The sequence below is a fragment of the Dunckerocampus dactyliophorus genome, chromosome 12 (genome assembly GCF_027744805.1).
Source record: "Dunckerocampus dactyliophorus isolate RoL2022-P2 chromosome 12, RoL_Ddac_1.1, whole genome shotgun sequence".
NCBI lineage: Eukaryota > Metazoa > Chordata > Actinopteri > Syngnathiformes > Syngnathidae > Dunckerocampus > Dunckerocampus dactyliophorus.
This window is the reverse complement of record NC_072830.1, coordinates 292361-313843: the sequence shown is the minus strand read 5'-3', so window position 1 is coordinate 313843 and position 21483 is coordinate 292361. Positions and strand designations below refer to the sequence as shown.

At 40.8% G+C, this 21483-nt stretch overlaps 1 protein-coding gene across 7 annotated transcripts in view; it reads right to left on the bottom strand.

Moving 5' to 3' along the window:
• gramd1bb (GRAM domain containing 1Bb) overlaps positions 1-21483 on the bottom strand; it is a 132585-nt gene that overhangs the window by 71584 nt on the left and 39518 nt on the right. For all 7 annotated transcript variants that reach the window (XR_008573050.1, XM_054793198.1, XM_054793199.1 and 4 more), the window contains exons 2-4: positions 19217-20173; positions 7776-7853; positions 5371-5397 (exon numbers count right to left, since the gene is read on the bottom strand). Coding sequence is in view for 6 of the 7 variants with exons in the window: in XM_054793198.1 (XP_054649173.1) it covers positions 5371-5397; positions 7776-7853; positions 19217-19629 (518 nt within the window). In the remaining variant the exon portion in view is untranslated. The remainder of the gene's footprint in view (positions 1-5370; positions 5398-7775; positions 7854-19216; positions 20174-21483) is intronic.

Below are 21483 nucleotides of genomic sequence, written 5' to 3'. Positions count from 1 at the left end.
AACAAAAAACTCACTGGTGAGGACGGCGTCACAAGAGGCAAGGAGGATGTGGAACGGGCGCTAAACATACACAGCAGCCATGAGGTCAAAAGAACAACAAACGAATTGGAGCTTCACGGGCAGCATGCAGACCAGTAGTAACAATCCCACATCCTCCTCCTGCAGCCACGTGGCTTAAGAGCCCTTAATGGCAGAGTGGCTGCAGGTGCGCATCGTGGCGCCGCCCACTCATTGAGTGAAGGAACCTAAAAAGGAGTCACAGCAGAGGTCAAAAGGTGACAACACCAAATGCAACACAACTACAACAGACCCTAACAGTATTACTATAAATGCTCCCATTAATGCCTTGATTCAATTGACCACAGTCTCCTATAGTCTTCGGGTCTCTCAATCAATCAATCAATCAATCAATCAATCAATTTATCAATCAATCAGTTTATTTATATAGCGCTTTACAATAGCCCACAGGCTGCCAAAGTGCTTTACAATAAAATGATACATAAGAACACAGCATAAAAACAGAACATAAACACAAAGTAAACACAAAATAAAAACTCTATAAGAAAATGCTTCAGTGCTGCAGAGTGCTAAAAGCCTTTAAAAGTACATAAAATGGGAGTCAACAAGAACTAAATATGCATAAAATGAAAATAAATACAAGACCGCCATAGTCGGTGTTGAACGCCTGTCTAAATAAATGAGTTTTCAATTTCGATTTAAAAAGGCCGACTTCTGTAGTGGTGCGAATATCAGTGGGCAGTTTGTTCCACAGTCGGGGAGCAGCGACGGAGAAACAGCGTTCGCCCCACTGTTTGTATTTTGCCCGTGGGACTTGCCCGCAGGCCCCTGCCGTGATTGCGGATAGTTAAAAGCTCCGACAGGTACGACGGAGCACAGCCGTTAATAGCATTAAAAACAAATACTTAAAATTTTAAAATCGATTCTAAAACGAAATGGAAGCCAGTGGAGTGATGACAGCACCGGAGCGATGTGCTCACGTCTCTAAAAGCAAATACAGTCAAACCTCGTTTTTTGAACTCCCCATATTTTTGCATGATTCAGTTTTCTTTGCAAAGTTCTTCAATAAAAGTGACTTTAAATGTTCATTTATCCCATTCATTCGTCATTTAAATGATTTAACATTGTTTTCTGCATGTAAAACTGTAATTATTCTGTATAAAATGTGTTTTGAGTTAATATTTTTGGGTGGCTGGTACAGATTAATTGGATTTACATGATTTCTTATGGGAAAAAGTTGATTTGGTTTTTGGTTTTAAGACCAGTCGAAAAATTGTTAGAATTAGCATTTTGCACATTTGGATCTTAATGAGGTTTTAAATAGAGCTACAATATGCAAAAACAAGAAGGGCATGACAGTGTGAATGCCTGACAGAAAATGACAATTTTGAGCAGATGTTGGCTTTTGTAGCCTGTGGTGTTAAACTTTTAATAAGCTGATAAACAGCCTATTTCAGTTTGTTTTTTTCTAAATTACAAGTTCCAAATGTTTTTTGTCTCACTCCCCCTTCTTGTTTTTGCATATTGTAGCTCTACTTAAAACCTCATTAAGACCCAAATGTGCAAAATGATAATTCTAGCAATTTTTCAAATGGTCTTAAGATTTTGACCAGGAGTGTATATTGTATATTGATATTCAATGTTACGTTAACAAAGTAAAGTTGAAACTTGACTACTATTTTTTTCTACTATTTATCACTTTGTTACATTATCTCATCAATTTGGATGTAATCAACTAGAAGAGATTGTATTTGGAATACAGGAAATGAACAGAATGGATGGGGGGTTGTATTAAATAAGTTTTGCGTCTTCCTACTCCTTTTGGACATGTGGAACTATGAACTGTAATATGTGATGTATTCCAATGTAACCTGTATGCATGTTCAAATAAATTAAACCATTACCATTACCAAATATATCGGGACATGAGTTTTGCTCCATATCGCCCAGTCTACTCCTTACCCAGCACTATTACAACATTGGTTCTGTTGTGCACTATAGTTGTTAATAAATGAACATGTGGTCAAATACAGCCAAATTTTTCTTTCAATTTTTTTCATGCAGTCCAAATCATTGTGCAAGTAAAAAAAAAAGTTATTTCTAAATAGTTTTCAAATTTTGCATTATCGCCTGCATACAATTAACGGCCCGTGGTCTTTGCGGTTTGCAAATGCCGTGGCTATGCCCATCGTTCCGCAGTTAGAACAACATGTTGGACAATATGCAAGGTGTGTATTTTTGAGAGCCTCCAGCCTCCAGAGACCCAGGATCGTATTATGCATTGAAAGCAAAACATCTTTCAAACCTCAGACAAAGATCAATAATCTTGCAACTGAGATGACGGAAAAGAGCAATGAGGACGTTACGGCAAAGACAAAAGACACGAGAGAGCAAATCTCATGAACATCCCTTACAGTCATAAGGAAAGTGTGCACCCCTACCTGTATAAACAATCTCCTTACATTAAAAATAACTTACAGAATGATACATACAAGTTTCCAGGGACTCTCCTTGGACCAGTCACTTCCACATGCATTATTTAGACCTGTAATGAATTAATCAATGGTAATGCGCTTCAAAACTACTTAGACAGCATAAACCTGCAGTGAGGTCACCAAGGATGCAGACTCCAAATAGAAGATAAATCATTTTGCTTGCCTTAATTAGTGAGAGGATAGTGGGGAAAATCATTGTGCAATGGTGAAACCATACACAAAAAACATAATTAATTACACTGAAATGTTTGTTCAGTGCCAGCTTCATTGTGACGACTCTCTCATTTTGCACCATCCGACTATCCATCCATCCATTTTCTATACCGCTTCTTCCTCATTAGAGTTGCGGGGGCATGCTGGAGCCTATCCCAGCTGACTTCGGGCGACAGGCGGGGTACACCCTGGACTGGTCGCCAGCCAATCGCAGGGCACATATAGACAAACAACCATTCACACTCACATTCATACCTATGGACAATTTAGAGTCGCCAATTAACCTCACCTGCATGTTTTTGGAATGTGGGAGGAAACCGGAGTACCCGGAGAAAACCCACGCGCACACGGGGAGAACATGCAAAGTCCACACAGAAATGCCCAGGGGAGAATCGAACCCGGGTCTTCCCAATCTCCAGACTGTTACTGTGTTGGCCAACATGCTAACCCATCCGACTACAATGTGAGAATTATTTTAAAATAATGCCAAAATTCTCCTAAGGTGCCTATGTGCATTCATCAATACTATCCATCGTCTATTCTGCTTATCCTCACTAGGGTTGCGGATATGCTGGAGCCATACAGCTGAATTCGGGCGAGAGGCACCCTGGACTGGTCGCAAGCCAACCGCACATATAGATAAACAACCATTCACACTCACATTCATACCTTATTTTTAAGAGTCAATTTAGAGTGTCCAATATACCTAATGCGCATGTTTTTGGAATGTGGGAGGAAACCGGAGTACCCGGAGAAAACCCACACATGCATGGGGAGAACATGCAAACTCCACAGAGAAATGCCCAACGGAGATTCCAACCCAGATCTTCCCAATCTGCTGACTGTGTGGCCAACATGCTAACCACTCGGCCATTCATCAATACAAACTACTGAAATATTTGGATATGTATTTAGAGCAGGAGTCATACCTCTGTAACAGGCTGCTTCGTACACTTGTGTATAGGATCCAGTGGCAGGCAGTGCATTTTGTTCCTGGGCATTTTGTGGCGACTTAAGTGACCCAATCCACCTCCTAATACCACCACTATCACATCAGAATTATAGAAACCATTAATAACATACAAAACCACAATACAACAAGGCGTGGTGTTACAGAATTGGGGATGAATACCATTATTACTAAAACAACAAACCCAGTTAACCCTTTATCTTCTAATGCAAACAACTCCAAACCTCTACACTACAACATCATCTGGAGCAGTTCAGAATCAAAATTTATCTAATAACTTGAGAAAAACATTTTAAAAATGTATAACACTCACCACTCACTCATCGTCTGGGAGAAGACCCTTTCCAAGGCTGACTTATGTTGTATATAAGATCTTTCCATAAACTCACTTATTTGTTATCTAACACACATAGAATATTCTGAGGTTCTTCTTTCTTTGTGTCAGAACAGGACCAATTAAGCGCTGCACTCATTTATGTGATGAAACATTCAAGTGCACTGTGTAACTCTGGGTGTTTGACAAAGGCTCTCAGACGTCAACCAATCAGAGGACAAAAAAATGCTGTACACCTGCTAGCTATCCCTTTGAGGCAAAACAGAAATTTGATTAGTTAAAGAAACAGCCCCATTGGTCATAGGGTTTAAGTGACGTGGACCAGCACCCTTAATTCTGAAGGCCCTGGGCAGATTATATAGATTTATGCACACACAGAAGCTGAAATCTGATTGGACAACAAAATCTAACACACAAATACACATACTGGAAGCAGCGCACACAAGATAATAGACTATTGGGAATAAACTAATACCATTTCTTGAAACAAATACTAGAATTGAGGTTGTAAATGTTGGTCAGTGCTTCTGACAGTGTTTAGGCCAGCAGAGAAGGCCTTGCTGGTCCTGACGGCACACCAGTGATTGGATCATATGAGTGTGCCTAAGGGAGTTTCCCTCTAATATATCAGAGGACATTTTTTGTAATGTTAATACGGAAGCTGTTGTTTGGGGAAGGGAGGCCTAGAGGCTTAGATGCTGCTCGATCTGGACCCACTTCGCATGACTGCCCGCTTTATGCATAGCAAAACAGACACATAAACACACAAATACACTTAAATCACAAAATACAGTGCAGAAAATGTACCACGCAAATTTCCGCTGACAGACCACTGAATAAACACACAGACTTACGAATATAATGACACACTTGACCAAAACAACACTCCAACATTAAAAACAACATTGCAAAAAGGCAAAAGGTTAAATTGTGACTCTTGAAGAAAGCCCACCATTCTTTCATCTCATGTTTTCACCCACCTTTTTCAGCTTTAACGCCGTCAGGAGGATGCCTCTTGTCCCTCCTGCCGCAAGCCGGCTGCCCAACATACTAACACCTTCACAACAGCATCACAACCCTCCCATTCACCAGTGTTTGTGTGTGATGATGTTCCAGCAATCAGCGCCAACAATGACATTCCACGGCTTGCAACTGTATTGAATCCACACAGGCAAAAGCACATTCAGACACCTTGCCTGGCACACAAAACCATGAATGTGTGTCAGGCTGGACCTGGGTCAAATGCGGTGACAACAGTAAAGCCAGCCCCACTGTGCCTTGCTGTGTAAGCCCAACAACACATTGTGTTTGTGTTTTTGTGGGTCACAATGCGGACTCACCTGATTTTGTCGGCTGCACTGTCAGACCTGCACACAAAAAACAAACAATTTGAGATGTCTTTTCACTCTCAGTTGTTGATTAAAGCAATTGAAACAAAATAAAAAGTGCGCTACTTGGCTGCAACCAGCAGAGGTGCTGTTGAGTCTCAACTAGGTTTGCTAAAACAAGTACAACTTACTGTAAATGTAGACGTCTGCTATGGCAGCATTATTCTGCTCAATACAACACTGTCATGGAAACAGTTAAAAAAATTCTGAGGTACGCACTCTGCTATCGTGCCATGTAGAAATATCCACGGAAAACGCACTCCCCTTGGCACGTCATCATTTAATTGGGTTAATTTTTCAGTTTTTTTCCCAAAGGCAATTAAGGACATTTGTAATTTTGACACCACAGTTACAATTTTTAAATATCGAATTTAGACTTTTTCCCAACAATAGCGGTGCCCTTGAAATTAGTCAACACTGTAAATTTGCGACCAGTCCAGGGTGTGTACCCCGCCTCTCGCCCGAAGTCAGCTGGAATAGGCTCCGGCATACCCTAGTGAGGATAAGCGGCATAGAAGATTGATGGATGGATGTAAATTTGCTAAATTTGAAAATTGCAAAGCAGTTTGCAATAAACCCACAAAAGAAAATAATTTAAATAGCCCAACACATTTAATGTTATAAACGTTGCTATTTTCTCTTTTTAACTAACTTATCTATTGTTTGTACATTTTGCTAAATCAAATAATGTGTAACTGTAGATAAGTAAATCTACAATATAGTAAAGTAAATAATTACAAGTCACTTAATATAGGCTTTTACCTTGCAGTAAAGCAGGACCTGCTCCCATGGGACTATTTTGCTGTTACATAAAAAAAATATTACCACACTATATAAAATGACAGAGTGAAGCCACCACTCACCACGCTGCGTCATCTTCACCGATGAGTCATATTACATGTCTTTTACAAAGTCACATTGTGTTATTATGTAAGCTGTTATATGCAGTTTCTAATAGAGGTGATGGACTCCACAGAGAGACCTCAAGATGTACATTCTAGACAACGACAGCAGTGACAAAGCCGGAAGCAGCAGCAGCAGTAGAAGCAGCAGCATAAATTAGCCGGCAGCCTGCTGCTGCTTTCAGAAAACACATCTGCACAAAAAACACTCAGCAAACTGACTGCAGCTACACAGCCGAAGCAGTAAAAAGTCACGAGGCTGACAGTAGCGGAGGTGGCAGTTCCGACTCCGGAGCAGGTGGGGGTGCAGACCCTCCCTCCCTTCCCCTCTTCACACCAAACAGCAGCTGTTTTACCTGCAGAGGAGACATGACATTCCGTGCCCTCTAATGCCGGCTACAGAACGCTGCTCGCCCTGAAAGCAGCTGCCCCTCGCTAGCTCCCACCAGCACTGCAAAGAGAATAGCAGCCAGACATCCTATACGGTGTGACAGGTCCGACTTCATAAAAGTGGAGATGGCGCGGAGGAGGGGAGAGTGCACCAAGTGTGCAGTGCACCAAGCTCTTCAATAGTGGGTCATAGACTTATACGCCAACTGCGGGGTGCCTCAAGGCAGTATGCTAGGACCACTATTATTTACAAGTTACTTTCTATCCATGCAGAGACACCACCCAAAAACAAAAAAATCCTCCTCTTTTGTTAATCACACACATTTTACAGTTATACCAACATGGTTGCTGAGGGCAGGAGGGTGACGAGAGAAAATAAATTCTTCTTGACAAAGTGATAGTCATAAAAGTCTCTTGTTTTGGAACACTTCACCTTCCTGATGAAATATGTAAACAGACAAAGACAAGTGGATAACGCCAACCTAGTGTGCTGGCATTGTTCAGTAGAGATCGAGAATATGGCTACAAGCTAGAACTATTAATGCTGCAAAGACAATTAATTTACAAAAAAAAATTCCGGCTGTTCCAACAAAAAACCCAATACAACCATTTTTTTTAAACAAATATGCTGTGAATTTTGAATAGAAAATATGCAGGGATCCACTTTAACAATTCAGACTGTTCAAACGTTACTGTTGTACTTGTCTCCATCGGTGCACTTTCTTAAGAAGACGTGTTTTCAAGTATTTTATAGTATTTCATATTTTTTTGTTGTAATTTTTTGGGGTAGAAAAAATGAAACCGAGGCATATACAAGGTATATACAAACAACCAACACCCCTAATCAGCATTAGTGAGTTTTGTTGGTTATTCCTCGATTTAAACAGAAAGAACATGCACATACACGCACTCTCTAATCACACACACTAGAAAGCAATGGTTCTCAAACACTTTAAACCAAGTACCACCTCACAAGCATTTTGCTTGGCAAGTGCCCGCGTACCACCAGTAGTACTCATACCACAGCTTGAGAATCGATAAAGTACTTCACACATAAATGCTCACCTCTCCTCTCGGATTAATGGAGTCAAGAAGCGCGTGGTGTCATCTTCGTGGCTGCTCTGCTGGCTGCTCTGCTGGCTGCTGTAGTCACAGGACACAAGTCAAGTTGTCAGTTGTTTCTTAACTATGACATATTTCCATCTGTACACAGGAAAAAAACAGGTGGGAAATTAAAATAGCTGCAGAGTACAGCATGTAGGACACCACACATTTTTCTTGTTATTAATGTGGAGATATTTTTGCACCGCAACACATTTGGTCCAGTGGGGGGTGGAAGGCTGTGGCTTAATCTATCATACTGCTCTAAATGTGTTGTAGTTTGGGCTGAATCAGCTCAACATAAGCCCAGAAAGGACTTGCACTGGCTCATTTGAGGCACAAAAATATGTCTCCTTTTGCAAAGGGTCTCCTTGCAAAACGACAATCTCAAAGACGAACATTACAGTTGTTCAACAAAGTCAACGCACAAACCAAGCGTTATAATAGGTACTTATGGATGTAGGAGGATTCATTAAAACACTAGATTTTCATCAGTTTGTTCTACAAAATGATTTGGCAAGTCGGTTGTTTGCAGGGATTTACACAATTTGACATGCACATATCCCATATTGACACTAGAGGGGGCTAAATGATGTCTATATGAACTATATCGTGAATTTTACTGTACTGTCCAGAGTCTGCTGAAAACCTAAAAAAAAAAAAATTGGACTTTTAGAGGAGTCAGATAAGAGCTAAAAAAATGTAAGAACTTGAAGTCCTTGATTGTACTGATAAGAAAAAAGAAGATAAGAAAAACAATTTTACACATAAGAGACAAAAGAAGTATGTCCTACAATGAAAGCAAGGCTTTTGCATCATAATTAAGTAAAGATAAAACACAATGCGCAGCTTTAAGGCTGTTTCATGTACAAAATGAGTTCCACGTCGCTGTACTTTGCTCATTATAATTAGCAGTTTCATGCTTTTGTAAATTAAATACTAAAAGTGATTATTTTATTTATTAAAATTGAAATGCCTTTAATATTATTCCATTTTATAAGTATTAAATGATTCTTCATGTGAAAGCAAGAACAAAGCTTTTATTGAATCATTCCTTCCTCGTGTACAATTTAACGCAGCTAGGATGTGTCTCCTATATAAAATGACATTGACATTGCCATAGCTGATCAACTAAGCAGATAAATCGGTGGTTTCATTTAATGATGAGCATAATTAGAATTGATTGGCGATTAATTGTGACTTGAAGCAATTTGAAGTTAAAATGGAGTGCAGTACTAGGCTGCAACCAGCAGCAGCAGCGGCACTGTTGATTCTGTTGTTTACTGTCTAAAGAAGCACAGCATGCTACAAACAACATCCCCAAAATGACAACTCTTCTGCTCAATAGAACACTGGCATTGAAACAGCAGTTCAGCGTATTCAGAGAGAGATTCTCCCGTCCCATAAAGGATATTTTAAAAATAACAATTTATGGTTGAAAGCAAGGAAATTTGGTCAAAGACCATCCGTAGTTAAACAAAAATACACATCAACTATGCTGCTGTGAAACATCTAAATTGGTTGTTTCTGAACACCAGGATCCATCTCCTATTTTAAGTATGCCATGCATCCATCTCCATCGGCCTGCATTCATTCTACATTCATGCATTCACTTATTGTCTAACCCTCAGCTGCTGGGGTCATTAATACTGTATGAAGTCCTTTCAGACATTGCTGCAGTCACACAACCTGATCACCAGCTGGTCACCTGCTCACTCTTGATGATGTTTGGGATCTCAAAAGTCTGCACAGCTTTCCGGACTCCAAATTTTTGGACCCTTGTGTTGTTCTCTCTTGGTTTTGAAGCCTTTCCTGTTAAAGCGAGTTGACTTTCACTTAATATGAAACTGTGGCTGACTCATGTTTGTAAGTCATTGGCTATACTGGCCTACACCAGTGGTTAGATTATGAAGGCTTATTTTGCTTTAATAAGTGATGCTTTTAGGTAGTTCATGTCACCTTCTTAACGATGGAAGAAAGTATAAGTAATAGTAGAGCCAATAGAGGGTTTATAGGTGGCATATTCAGTAAAAAAAAACAAAAGAATAAATAAAGGAGTAAAAAACATGTCAGAAACTTTGTATAGTAGTGTGTCAAAAATATTTAAATGCATGAATGAGGTGCTTCATGCATGAAGCATGCATGAAGCAAAATTGTCCAATCAGGCTGCAGGACTCTATTACCAGATAAGCAGTTTTCCATTCATTTTAATGCTACACACTATAAACAATATAAAAAAAGAACCGGTCCATATCAAACGCCATGTAGAAAGCAGGGAAGATTGAATCGAAAAATCCTAAAACAGGGGTCCCCAACCACTGAGCCGTGGCCCAGTACCGGTCCATGGGTGAGGCCAAACTGGACCGCGGGAAGATTTCAGGTGCAATGATAAAATAAAAAAAATACACTTGTAAATAACTACACTAAATTTCATGTAAATTCATATCAATTTCGCAAATAAGGGCCATTATTTCATTTCAAAAATAATATACAGTTACAAATCCCATAGTTTTGGCATTTATATGTTGTTTGTTGCAAGCGGTGACCGGTCCCACTTTGTTCGACGGTCCCGGACCGCACCATGGTGCGTGTGCTAACGTTTTCTCATGCCGCACAGATACTGTATTTTACCGTTTTTCTTTAACTTCATATTTGGTGTCAAATGCTGATACTGTGTGGGAATGCATAAAGGCAACTTTTGATGACTTATTGAGTGTTAATGTGTTTGTCTCAAGCTAATTCATGCTAGCACACTGCCTTTTACCACGTCAAACAGCCATGTAATAATCTCTCTGGAAAACAAACTCCAGGCTTGTACTGGTGGATGATGGGTCGGCATTCATTTTGTGCTTTTAATGTGAGGTTCATGTCCTAGTTTTACACAATACATAATAAATAAGAAAAATTTTATCGCTATAATGTACAAACTCCCCCCTGGTCCGCGGGAAATTTGTGGAAACACAAGCTGGTCTGTGGGACCAACTCCACCATTATAAATGGGTAATTTAAGGAAAGTATCCTACATGTACTATTGTAAATCAGACTCTGAGACACCAAGATGGTACAAAAAAAAAGGATGGAGCGAGGCAAACTGGATAGAAAATGGTTGCAGTACAATATGTTCCTAAAACCGTACAGCACAAAACCATTAATATCTGGATTATTCATGTCACTCCTACTCCACCGGATTCATGCAGAATATGGAGTCTTAATGGCACAGTGCTCTCAATGTCAAGGGGAAGCAGGTCTACACTGATAACGGCCATATCTCACATAGAAATTACGCATCTGTGGAGATGCAGTCTTGCAGACAGTGATGGCGTTAGGAGTGAATGTCTTCGTATTGGGGATGCTCCTATCGATCAGCTACCAATTAGTATCGGCCAATTTCCATAAAAAAACATGATTGACATATGCCGACATATGCCTTTCAAAGCTGATCACATGATAGTTTGTGTAATGACAACACAAACATGACATGAATGTGCACGTGTGCTGTGTCACGTACGGTTGCCAACACACTTTGTCCTGTCTTGCCGCGAGAATCAACACTAGTCTGGAAAACCTCAACTTGACCCCAGTTTGATAACTCTCCCTTGTCAAATCTGTTGGTGTTTGACTTTTCTTACATCTTTCTTTACACGCTTTGCCTAGCTGTCAATGGCTGCAGCTAACTAGCTAGCTAGCAAGGATTATCCACCTAGATGCTCGTCTTCAGACTCCAAATAGGATTTTTTACCACTGTGACATTTTGTTTTTAAAACAAACAAGTTTGTAGCTTGTTTTTGTGCCACAGGGAAGTGGATATTATGTTTATAGGGTACGTACTCACTTTTTCAAGTGTCACTGAAAAACTTTACTATCTTGTTGTCATTACACTAATTATGTCTTATCCTCTAAACACTATTATCATATTGACTATGGCATGTGTGGAGATGTGCTTGGTAAATAAAGTAGTGTACAATTTAAATGTTGTCAGTCATAAATAAAACAACAACAGTTGGACACCCCTGCAACCTGGACAATCACTTTTAAGTTAAGCAGGACAGATTTCTATCTAGTAAAGATATTTATTTGTATTGCTATCTTGAGCTAAAAAATAAATTATTCAGCAATTTATTTCCCATGTATTAGTATTACTCCAAACATGCACCAAATTAAATTCAGGTTTGTGTCAAATAGTACATCGTATTGTTTCACACAAATAAAGACAAAAAAAAAAGACAATCCACCCAAAAGTAAATTTTTTAATAATTACCTATTGGCCAGGGGCCCTTGGAATTGTTTAACGGTGCCCCTGACTAATACAACTCATCATAAATAAAATGAAAAATGTACAGTTAATCCATGTGATCGGTATCGGCCGATCTCACTCATGGGTGATCGGCATCGGAATCAGCAGCATAAAACCCTGATCGGAGCATCCCTAGTTCTTATAACTGGCCTCTGAGTCTCCAGCAGCTTTCTACCTGCCACGCATTACATCTCAAATAACAAGTAGAGTTTATACGGCAAGGCTGAGAATAAACTGAGCCTGGAGAAATAATATAGTTGATTGATTTAATTACTTTAAATTCTTGTCCTCCAATGTGTGGTATGTCTCTGTAATAGACCATTATATTGGACAAATGGAGATAAAAAGTTTGCTTACCTCATTTTCAGAGTATATATATTTTTTTCCTTGTTGTTGTTTTCCTTGTTGGAAAGGACCTAGATCGCAAGAGCTCTGCTGATGATACTACAATTTTGAACTATTTTGGTGCTTTCCTGACTACACTTGACGAACACCTTCAACTTTAACTCGGGTAGGCGAGAGGTACAGATTCCTTAAAACAAACTAGTTACAAGTGTTGACAGCTGGCTAACTGCTGAAGTTCAAAGCGGTTGCCTAGCAACACTGCAAAACTGCAAAACAAAATTATACAGACTCTGAAAATCCGGATTCCAAAATCAGAAACAGGGTCAGTCTGGCTGTCAGATGAGGGGGACACCCCGAATGAAAAAAACAGTTCCAGAAGTTGTAGATATTCTCAAGAGCAAAAATTTGACATTATTACATGCTTTTAAGCAGGAGATGAGACAGATACAACAGCAAACTGCAGCACAAATACAGGGAGATTTTAGGTGTCTGCTAACATGAACAGCACATCATTAAGTGTGCTATCACGCACTGAGTATGCACAATCGCAGAATGAGATCCTCCACTGAATGCTCAAAGGGGCCCATGGTCCATCCATGCATCCATTTTCTATACCGCTTAATCCTCATTAGGGTCGCGGGGGCATGCTGGAGCCTATCCCAGCTGACTTCAGGCGACAGGCGAGGTACAAGGGGGCCCATGATGAAGTCATAAATCTTAAGGAGGAAAGAAAAGCACTGAGCAAGGATACCAAGGCATAAAGAGAAGATATCAACGTATTACGAGACTATTATGCTGCATTGCGTGCTGCTCTTAAGGAGGTTAAAATCCCTACGGAAGAAAACAGAGCATTATACAATGATATCAGGATTCTGCAAGATGATGTCAAGGCACTATTGGAAGATAATGCTGCTTTGAGCGCTGCTCTCAAAAAGGTTGAAAGCCCTATAGAAGAAAATAGAGTATTATGCAATGATGTCAAAATTTGACAGGATGATATCAAGATTCAAGAGTTTTATTGTCATATGGATTGTAAAACAGGCAGTTATACTATGCAATGAAATTCTTATTCTGTTCATACTCCCAAGAAAAGAAAGAAAACACAAAAAAAGAATAAGAACATAAGAAACATAAATACCAATAAATTAAGCAACAACAACAGAAGAGACATTAATACAAATAAATAATACAAATAAATAAATAAATAAAAGTACTATGAGCGTGTGCGTGTGTTGCGTGCGGTGTGTGTGAGTGCTTTGTTGAGAAGCCTGATGGCCTGTGGGTAAAAGCTGTTTGCCAGCCTTGTGGTCCTGGACTTCAAACTCCTGTAGCGTCTGCCTGACGGTAGGAGTGTGAATAATGAGTGTTGTGGATGTGTGCTGTCCTTGATGAGGTTGTGTGTTCTTCGTAGGACTCTAGTTTTATAAATGTCTTGCAGTGAGGGGAGGCTGGAGTGCCTTCCTATCATGTGTTGACCAGTTACCGTACCAAACAGTGATGGAGGCGGTAAGGACACTTTCCATAGTGCATCTATAGAAGCAACTCAAGATTGTGGTGGGCATGCCAAATTTCCTGTCTTCTCAGGAAGTACAGTCTCCTTTGGGACTTCTTCATAATTTGTTGGGTGTTGTGAGACCAGGTGAGGTCCTCGCTGATGTGTGTGCCAAGGAACTTGAAGGTTTTCACCCTCTCCACCTCAGTCTCATCAATAAACAGGGGTCTATGCTGCTCCTTTTCCCTTGTTCTTGGGTCGATGATCATCTCTTTAGTCTTATCTGTATTGAGAAGGAGATTGTTATCACGACACCAAGCTATGAGGTCCTCCACCTCTCTTCTGTATGATGTTTCAACACCACCAGTGATCAGTCCGATAACTGGAGTGTCATCCGCAAATTTAATGATGCTGGTGTTGTTCTGGGAGGCCACACAATCGTAGGTGAAGAGCGTGTAGAGGAGCGGACTCAGCACACACCCCTGTGGGGTCCCAGTGCTCACAATTCTTGAGCTGGATGTGCGATTGTGGACTGACTGATGGGGGCCTGCCTGTTAGAAAGTTAAACACCCAGTTACAGAGGGAGGGTGACAGGCCAAGTGTGAAGAGCCTATTTGTGAGTTTGTGGGGGCTGACTGTATTAAAAGCAGAGCTATAGTCTATAAATAGCATAGACATATGTGTCCTGGCCCTGTAGGTGAGAAAGGGCTGTGTGGATGGAAGTGTTGACTGCATCATCCATGGACCGGTTCTGGCGATATGCAAACTGTAGAGGGTCCACAGTTGCCGGGATGCTCTTTTTGATGCGGGTCATGACTATTCTTTCAAAGCACTTCATTACAATAGGAGTGAGTGCTATAGGGTGATAGTCATTCAAGCAGGTCACGTTGCTCTTCTTGGGTACGGGCACTATGGTGGTGGACTTAAAGCATGGTGAGTCTCATGGTGAGTCCTGTGTGCTCCCCAAGTCCAGCCACCCTCTCTGCTCATCAGGATTTTGGGTCTCAAAGCGTGTATAGAACTCATTCAGCCCATCTGGAAGTGTGGTTTGGCTGGATGTGGCTACGCTACTCCGCTGTCGATAGTCTGGTAGCCCTCCAGCTTTTGTCTGTACTGCCTTTTGGCCTCTCGTATGGACCTCCTCAGGTCACATCTGGCCTTTTTGTAGTCCTCAACGGTGCCCATGACAAATGCAGTCGAACGAGCACGTAGCTTAGCCCTTACATCACACTTATGTGTTATATCAAGGCACTATTGGAAGATAATGCTGCCTTGCATGCTGCTATCAAAAAGTTTAAAAACCCTATGGACAAAAATAAAGTATTATGCAATGATATCAAGGTTTTACAGAACTATATCAAGGCACTATTGGAAGACAATGCTGCCTTGACCGCTGCTCTCAAGGAGGTTTTAAAGAAGAAAATAGAGCATGATGCAATTATATCAAGGTTCTACAGAATGATATATATAGTATGCCTGTCTTAGCGGCCACCTTTATAGAACGCCCACCTGCCTATAGCAGCCACTGAAAAATCCCCCGCAGCAAATTTACATGTTATAGACCCGGTGTATAGCAGTCACCTGTCCAACGCAGCCAGCGGCCACCTATTTTGTCTCCCTTGGTCAATATCTGACCGCATATAGCAGCCAAATTACTGACTCAAGTAGAAGCTTCATGCTCAAAAAAAGTTTTGTTTTTCAATCAATGAAGCCGTCGTGTGTAGACTTTAATTACTGAGTCCTAGCTCAGTCACAATCATTCACAAGATCCACACAAACTGTCAGTTGTTCCACATAAAAAAGCTGTCTTCTTTTGAGCTTGCTATTTCCTGGTCAAACATGTAACTTTAAGAGCATTTGCACCAAAACATTACCGCAAAGTAGGCTGGGAACAGGACGTGCTCCCAGCGACGCTACAATAAAAAAAAAAACATACGCTAGCATGCATGCGGCAGCGGGAGCAAAACTGAGTTGGGTTGTACTTAATTGAAGTATTTTAGAATGTACTCACGTTATTTTTCATCAATCCTCATCCACAAATCCATCAAAGTCCTCATCTTCTGTATTCGACACAAACAAAGCCGTCTTCTTTTCCGTTCGCTACTAGTCTGTTAACTTGTCAGTGTTATTCAGCTCCGAAGCAAAGAAGGAAACTTCTCCTGTTGCTTCTGCCAACTTTATTTATTGAACGCGGCCACCAGACAGCAGCTCAGAACACACACACATCTCTCAGCATCGTCTCTCCTTCCTGCTTGCCCACAAGGCAAAGGTTAAACAAGCCCCATTACATAGCTGTCCAGGCAATGCCTGTAACAAGTGACACCGTTTATTTCCTGATGTGAGACAATGTGCACAATGTGTGTCAAGACTGTAATGCCGCTTGTTGTGGGGAAGGAGAGACTCACGTCGCCGATGCACTTTAATGGCTTTATTAACAGCGGAGAACACTGCAGGACTTTACATCCACGCCAACATAAACACACTTCCCAACTCTCTCCAAACTCAAAGCTAGCACTGAGCCTAGCTCTCCTGCTCGGGACGCCCACCGTCACTTCCCGATGAACTAAAGCTGTAATGACACTCTGCCGTATAAAAAGTAAAATATTAAAAACAAGCGTAAGACATTACTAGCACAGCTTGGTTCTGTGGGTCGTGGATATATTCTATCAGTTATTATTAAGCCTCTAGCTTCCTTTTAGTAAGTAAAAACCTTGGCTATGATTGCACTACATTGTCATGTAGACCTACAAAGTACACTTGGAAGAACAAGAGGTGAATAAATGTATTGCAACTGATGTGAAACTGATGAGAGGTAGGATTAAATAAGCTTTGCTTTTTCCTACTCCTTTTTGGACATGCAAAATTGTGTATTGTACTATGTGATGTGCTACTGTTTGACTCATATGCATGTTCAGGATGAATTAAAACCATGAACCATGATAATAACAAGCCTAGTAGTGCTGTACAACTTTTATCCGCAGTCCGCAGTGCCCTCTACTCTGAACATTAATATTATTTTTTTCCCTTTTTTTCTTTTTTTTTTCCTCTACTGGTCAACATTCAAACTGGACGCCAACCTGTCTATAGAGACCACCTGTCTATAACGGCCACTTTTGCCGACTCCCTCTAGTGGCCGCTATAGACAAGTTTGACTGTATATATATAAAATATAATTGATGAGATGGATCAGAATACAGAAATGAACGATGTGATCGTCACAGGGTTCCAAATGACACGTAAGTCAAAAGAAAGGGCAGTCCAAAACAGAGGAGAACCAGATGGAATGGATGTTCTTTCAACAAAGCAACAAATTGCCAACTTTCTACAATCAAAGAAAGTCGATGTAGAAATTGACACCATCGATACTATCCCTGGCAGAAACAACACCCCACCCGTCATCATTGTTAAGTTCACCAACAGGGAATTAAAAACTACACTTCTGAAACAGGGAAAGAAGCTGAAAGGTACAAACGTCTACATGAATGAGCATCTGACAAAACACAACGCTGACTTCGCCAAGAAAGCCTGAGACTTGCGGAAACACGGAAAGATACAAAGAACACAATAACTCATTAAAAAGGTCAAGGATGAAATGGTCATATTAAAGACATGGTTTGATAAAATCTGATTATCCTTGAACTGAATAATATGTACTGCACAAGATGTGAAACGGGTGGCGGGTAGGATTAAATAAGCTCTGCTTCTTCCTACTCCTTTTGGACATGTGGAACTGTGAAATGATTCATGAGATGTATTCCATTGTAACCTGCATGCATGGTGCAATAAAATTAAACCAAACCAAACCAAAACCAAACCACTTGGAGCACCAATGGTAAAATCTACATCAAGCTAAATGGAGGACCAGCAGAAGCAAGAGTGGTTGTTGTCAAAGATATCAATGATCTGGATACATGTTAAAGATCATATTACCATGACAACAAGGAAAATGGGGGCTACAACCCACAAAGAAAGAACCATACGGTGAGAAGGATTACATTCAATAACATTTTACTTTTGATATCATTGTTGCAAGGGCCTGCTCAACAAAGGACTGAAATTAGGAGCCCATGTGTCTACATTCAATGACACTCACAGTACAACACGAAGGACGGCAGGACAGAAAGACCTGGAAGTGGTTCTGAACAACAACAGGGGAAAAGGAGGAATTTTTTTGTTTGTTTGTTTTCGTAAAAAAAAAAAGATAATAATAATAATTATAACTGCGTTGAGTGTATGGAAGAACAATGTAAATAGTGAATTAGTGCATGTTGAATACAGGAAGTGAACATACATGTTAGTAATTGATGTGATACGGAGAGGGGGTAGGATTAAATAAGCTCTGCTTCTTCCTACTCCTTTTTGGACATGTGGAAGTGTGAATTGTAAATTAAACCATTACCATTATTATATATCATTAATAGTAAGAAGGCTTCTTGACCTGCGCTACTCAAAGACAAAAGATGAGATATCCAAGAGGAGACCAGGTATTGATGAACCCCATGAACTCTAGTACAGTGGAACCTCAACTTGCATCATTAATGCGCTCCAGAAAGTCCGACTCCAAACAAAATTTACTTTAACAAAATCTTCCCGTAAGAAATAATGCAAATTCAATTAAACGATTCTGTAAACCAAAAATGTTGCCACAAAACACTTTTTAAAAATAGTTTTACAATAATTTTTTACATGTAGAAAACAATTTGAAATGCCGGCATGATTGAGCGGTCCGTTGGGGACATACTTCCCCACACAAAGGTTCCTTCTCCTCACGACGACAGCATTTCATTCACAATATGTAAATTTCCGCGAGATTCCGCGTTTAACAGTAGATTTCCTGATTACTGTCCAATTCCTTGATTCCATCCGCGATTTCATTAACGCGGAAATCGTAGGGCCCTAACAGAGGTTCCACTGTACTGCTTTTAGCAGACATTTCAAAGGGACCCTATTTTTTGGGATACTTGAGTTAAAGAAAAGTGTGATGTTAGGCAACCAAATAATTCCACTTCCAGGTAACATGACATGACTGATGTATCCAGCCACACTGCATCACATTTACAATCATTTCAAACGGAACAAAATCTCTTCACCCTGAATGTATGTAAAGTATAGTATGTTGCTAATCATCCAAAATATCTAAGATGACATTCTGCAAAAGTTAGTAGTACACAAGTAAAAGACAGTCATTTAGCAGATGCTCTCAAGCAGCGTGGATTAATTAGTGGAGCAGTAGTGGGACAAAGAAAGCTACTAATAGGGAAGACCAATACCAACCTGCTCTCACTGCCTTGCTCCTTCTTCTCTCTGACTTTTAGCCACTTCTTCAACAGGAAGCGCTTGCGCCGTGGTGATGCACTGGGTGTCGAGCTGCTGGACCACGACGAGAGAGCATCTTCGTCACTGGACGGTGTGATCTCGATGGAAGGCAGCTGGAGGTATTCCTTGGAGCCGGAGCACGACCGAGCCTTGATGTGACTTTGAGCTTTTAGCTGGTCCCTCTCTAGCTCCCTCTCGCTGGGCACATTCCTCATGCGGCGCATCTTGAAGCGTTTGCGGCGGAGCGTTGGGGTGGAGGAGGTGGATCTCATGGAGCAATCCGACACAGTGTTGCTCCCGCCGTCAGAGTATGTCGGGGAATCGCTCGGGACACTCACTTGGAGCGATGGAGGCCTAAGAGTGTGAGTCATGGCCACCTCTTGTTTGGATCCAGCAAAGGCAGATTCTCCTTAGAGACTCCTGTAGAGCTAAAGGAAGCGAGCACAGTGTAGTACTCTCCTTTGTCTTGCGAAAGGTTCAAGAGTCCTGATAGCAGTTGTCTTGGGTCCGCCTAGTGTGTTGATTGATATGCATCGGTTCAGTGGCTGGTCGGCTTCCTGAAGAGCAATCTTATGGTACAAAACTCAAACCTCTCTGAGAAGGCTGGATTAGATAAAGAGGGCTTCTGTTGTGCAGCAGATGAAACATGTATAAGGCTTGTCAGTGTGTAACCCAACTCCTTTGCTTAGTCCTCTCCAGGGTCCTGCAGGCCGAGTTACATGCATTGCCTGTTGTAAGGTCCTTGTAGCCACTGCTGTCACCTTAGCTTCTCTTGCTAACACTAATGAGGAAGGCACCTTTAATAAATATGCTGATGTGTAAAGGCTGGGATATCATTTGGTGTTGATGTAGCTTGATCCAGGGCTGGGGCTCGGTGAGGTTCAGTGTTGTGGTCCACACCGTCATTGTCTCAGCCTAAGTGTTAGAGGGAGGTGATAGGAGTGCAGGCTTTAGGCAAGGCTGAGGGTGATGATGGCCAGGTTAATCAACCATTAAGACACACACACATTCATACTAGCCAGGCATACCATAAAAGCCATTATGGAAAAATCTACAGCACTTGGGAATGATGATCTTGAACAACCCCTTGAACGTACACCACCATGCACCAGCCAAAACCTAGCTGCTAACTTACTTTAACAACTACCTTAAGTCTATTTTAACATCGGTGGGAAAAACTGAAAAATGGAAGCATTAATAAAGAAAGCAAAAACATGTCTTGGTATGGGTTTTGCTACCATTATACGTGTGTTGCAACCTTTGTGGCCTATTTGAATTATTATTCCCTACAAAATCAAGTAATTGTAACAATCAGTCAATGTTACCGTCTTAACAATTCATAGAAACTCTTACTTTTGCACATTTGAATGTATGTTTGGTTAGGGTGAGAGTAATGTTTTGTTGATGTTGCTTTATTTCACTGTAAATAGTAGTTGGCAATTGCAAATAATACACACAGTCAGATTGCACCTTGTTTTTGTCATTTCTAATTAGTTTTTTGTTGCATGTTGGAACAGATGGCATGAGTACATAAATAGAGCCATATAAATAATCAACACTTGATATAATTATATTTTTACACTAGAATTTCATTTAACATTTAAGCAACAATTAAGCAACAACAACAAAAAAAAGAGTTCTTTACGGCACACTCCCTGTGACCCGGAGACAGGAGTGTGGGAGCAGGAAAACATTATGAATGAATCATGGCCAGATAACGTTTCTCATTACGGTTTCAAACATTCTGGAAGCTTCAGGTCTGGCTGGCTGTTGTTGGGCTTACCTCAGGTGAGCTTTTCTGTTGCAGTTGAGACTGAAGTCACAGTTTTTTCCATAATCATAGCAGCATAGAACAATGAGATTAACGTTCAAATCCTTGAATGCATCATTACTGACTACCAAGCCGCCCTTAATTGTTTGTGCCTCTCTATTCTTAGCCGAGAGACCCTGTCAGAGATTACAGAGGCATGCAATTACTGATAGAACTCTTGAAACCAGTAACGTCACCCTTATGGCGACCGAGCATCTCGACAAAGCACCTCACTAAGTTACTTACTGTTTAACAGTCTCATATGTGGCATATTGTGAAATAATTACAAATCAGGAAAGGACTCATCAGTGACTATGAGGCATGATTTGTTGTGGTCTGTTAGTACATTTTGACCTTAGCGGCTCTTCCCTGAAGAACAAGATCGGTTGCCACCAAAATCTGCACCTTTATGGCT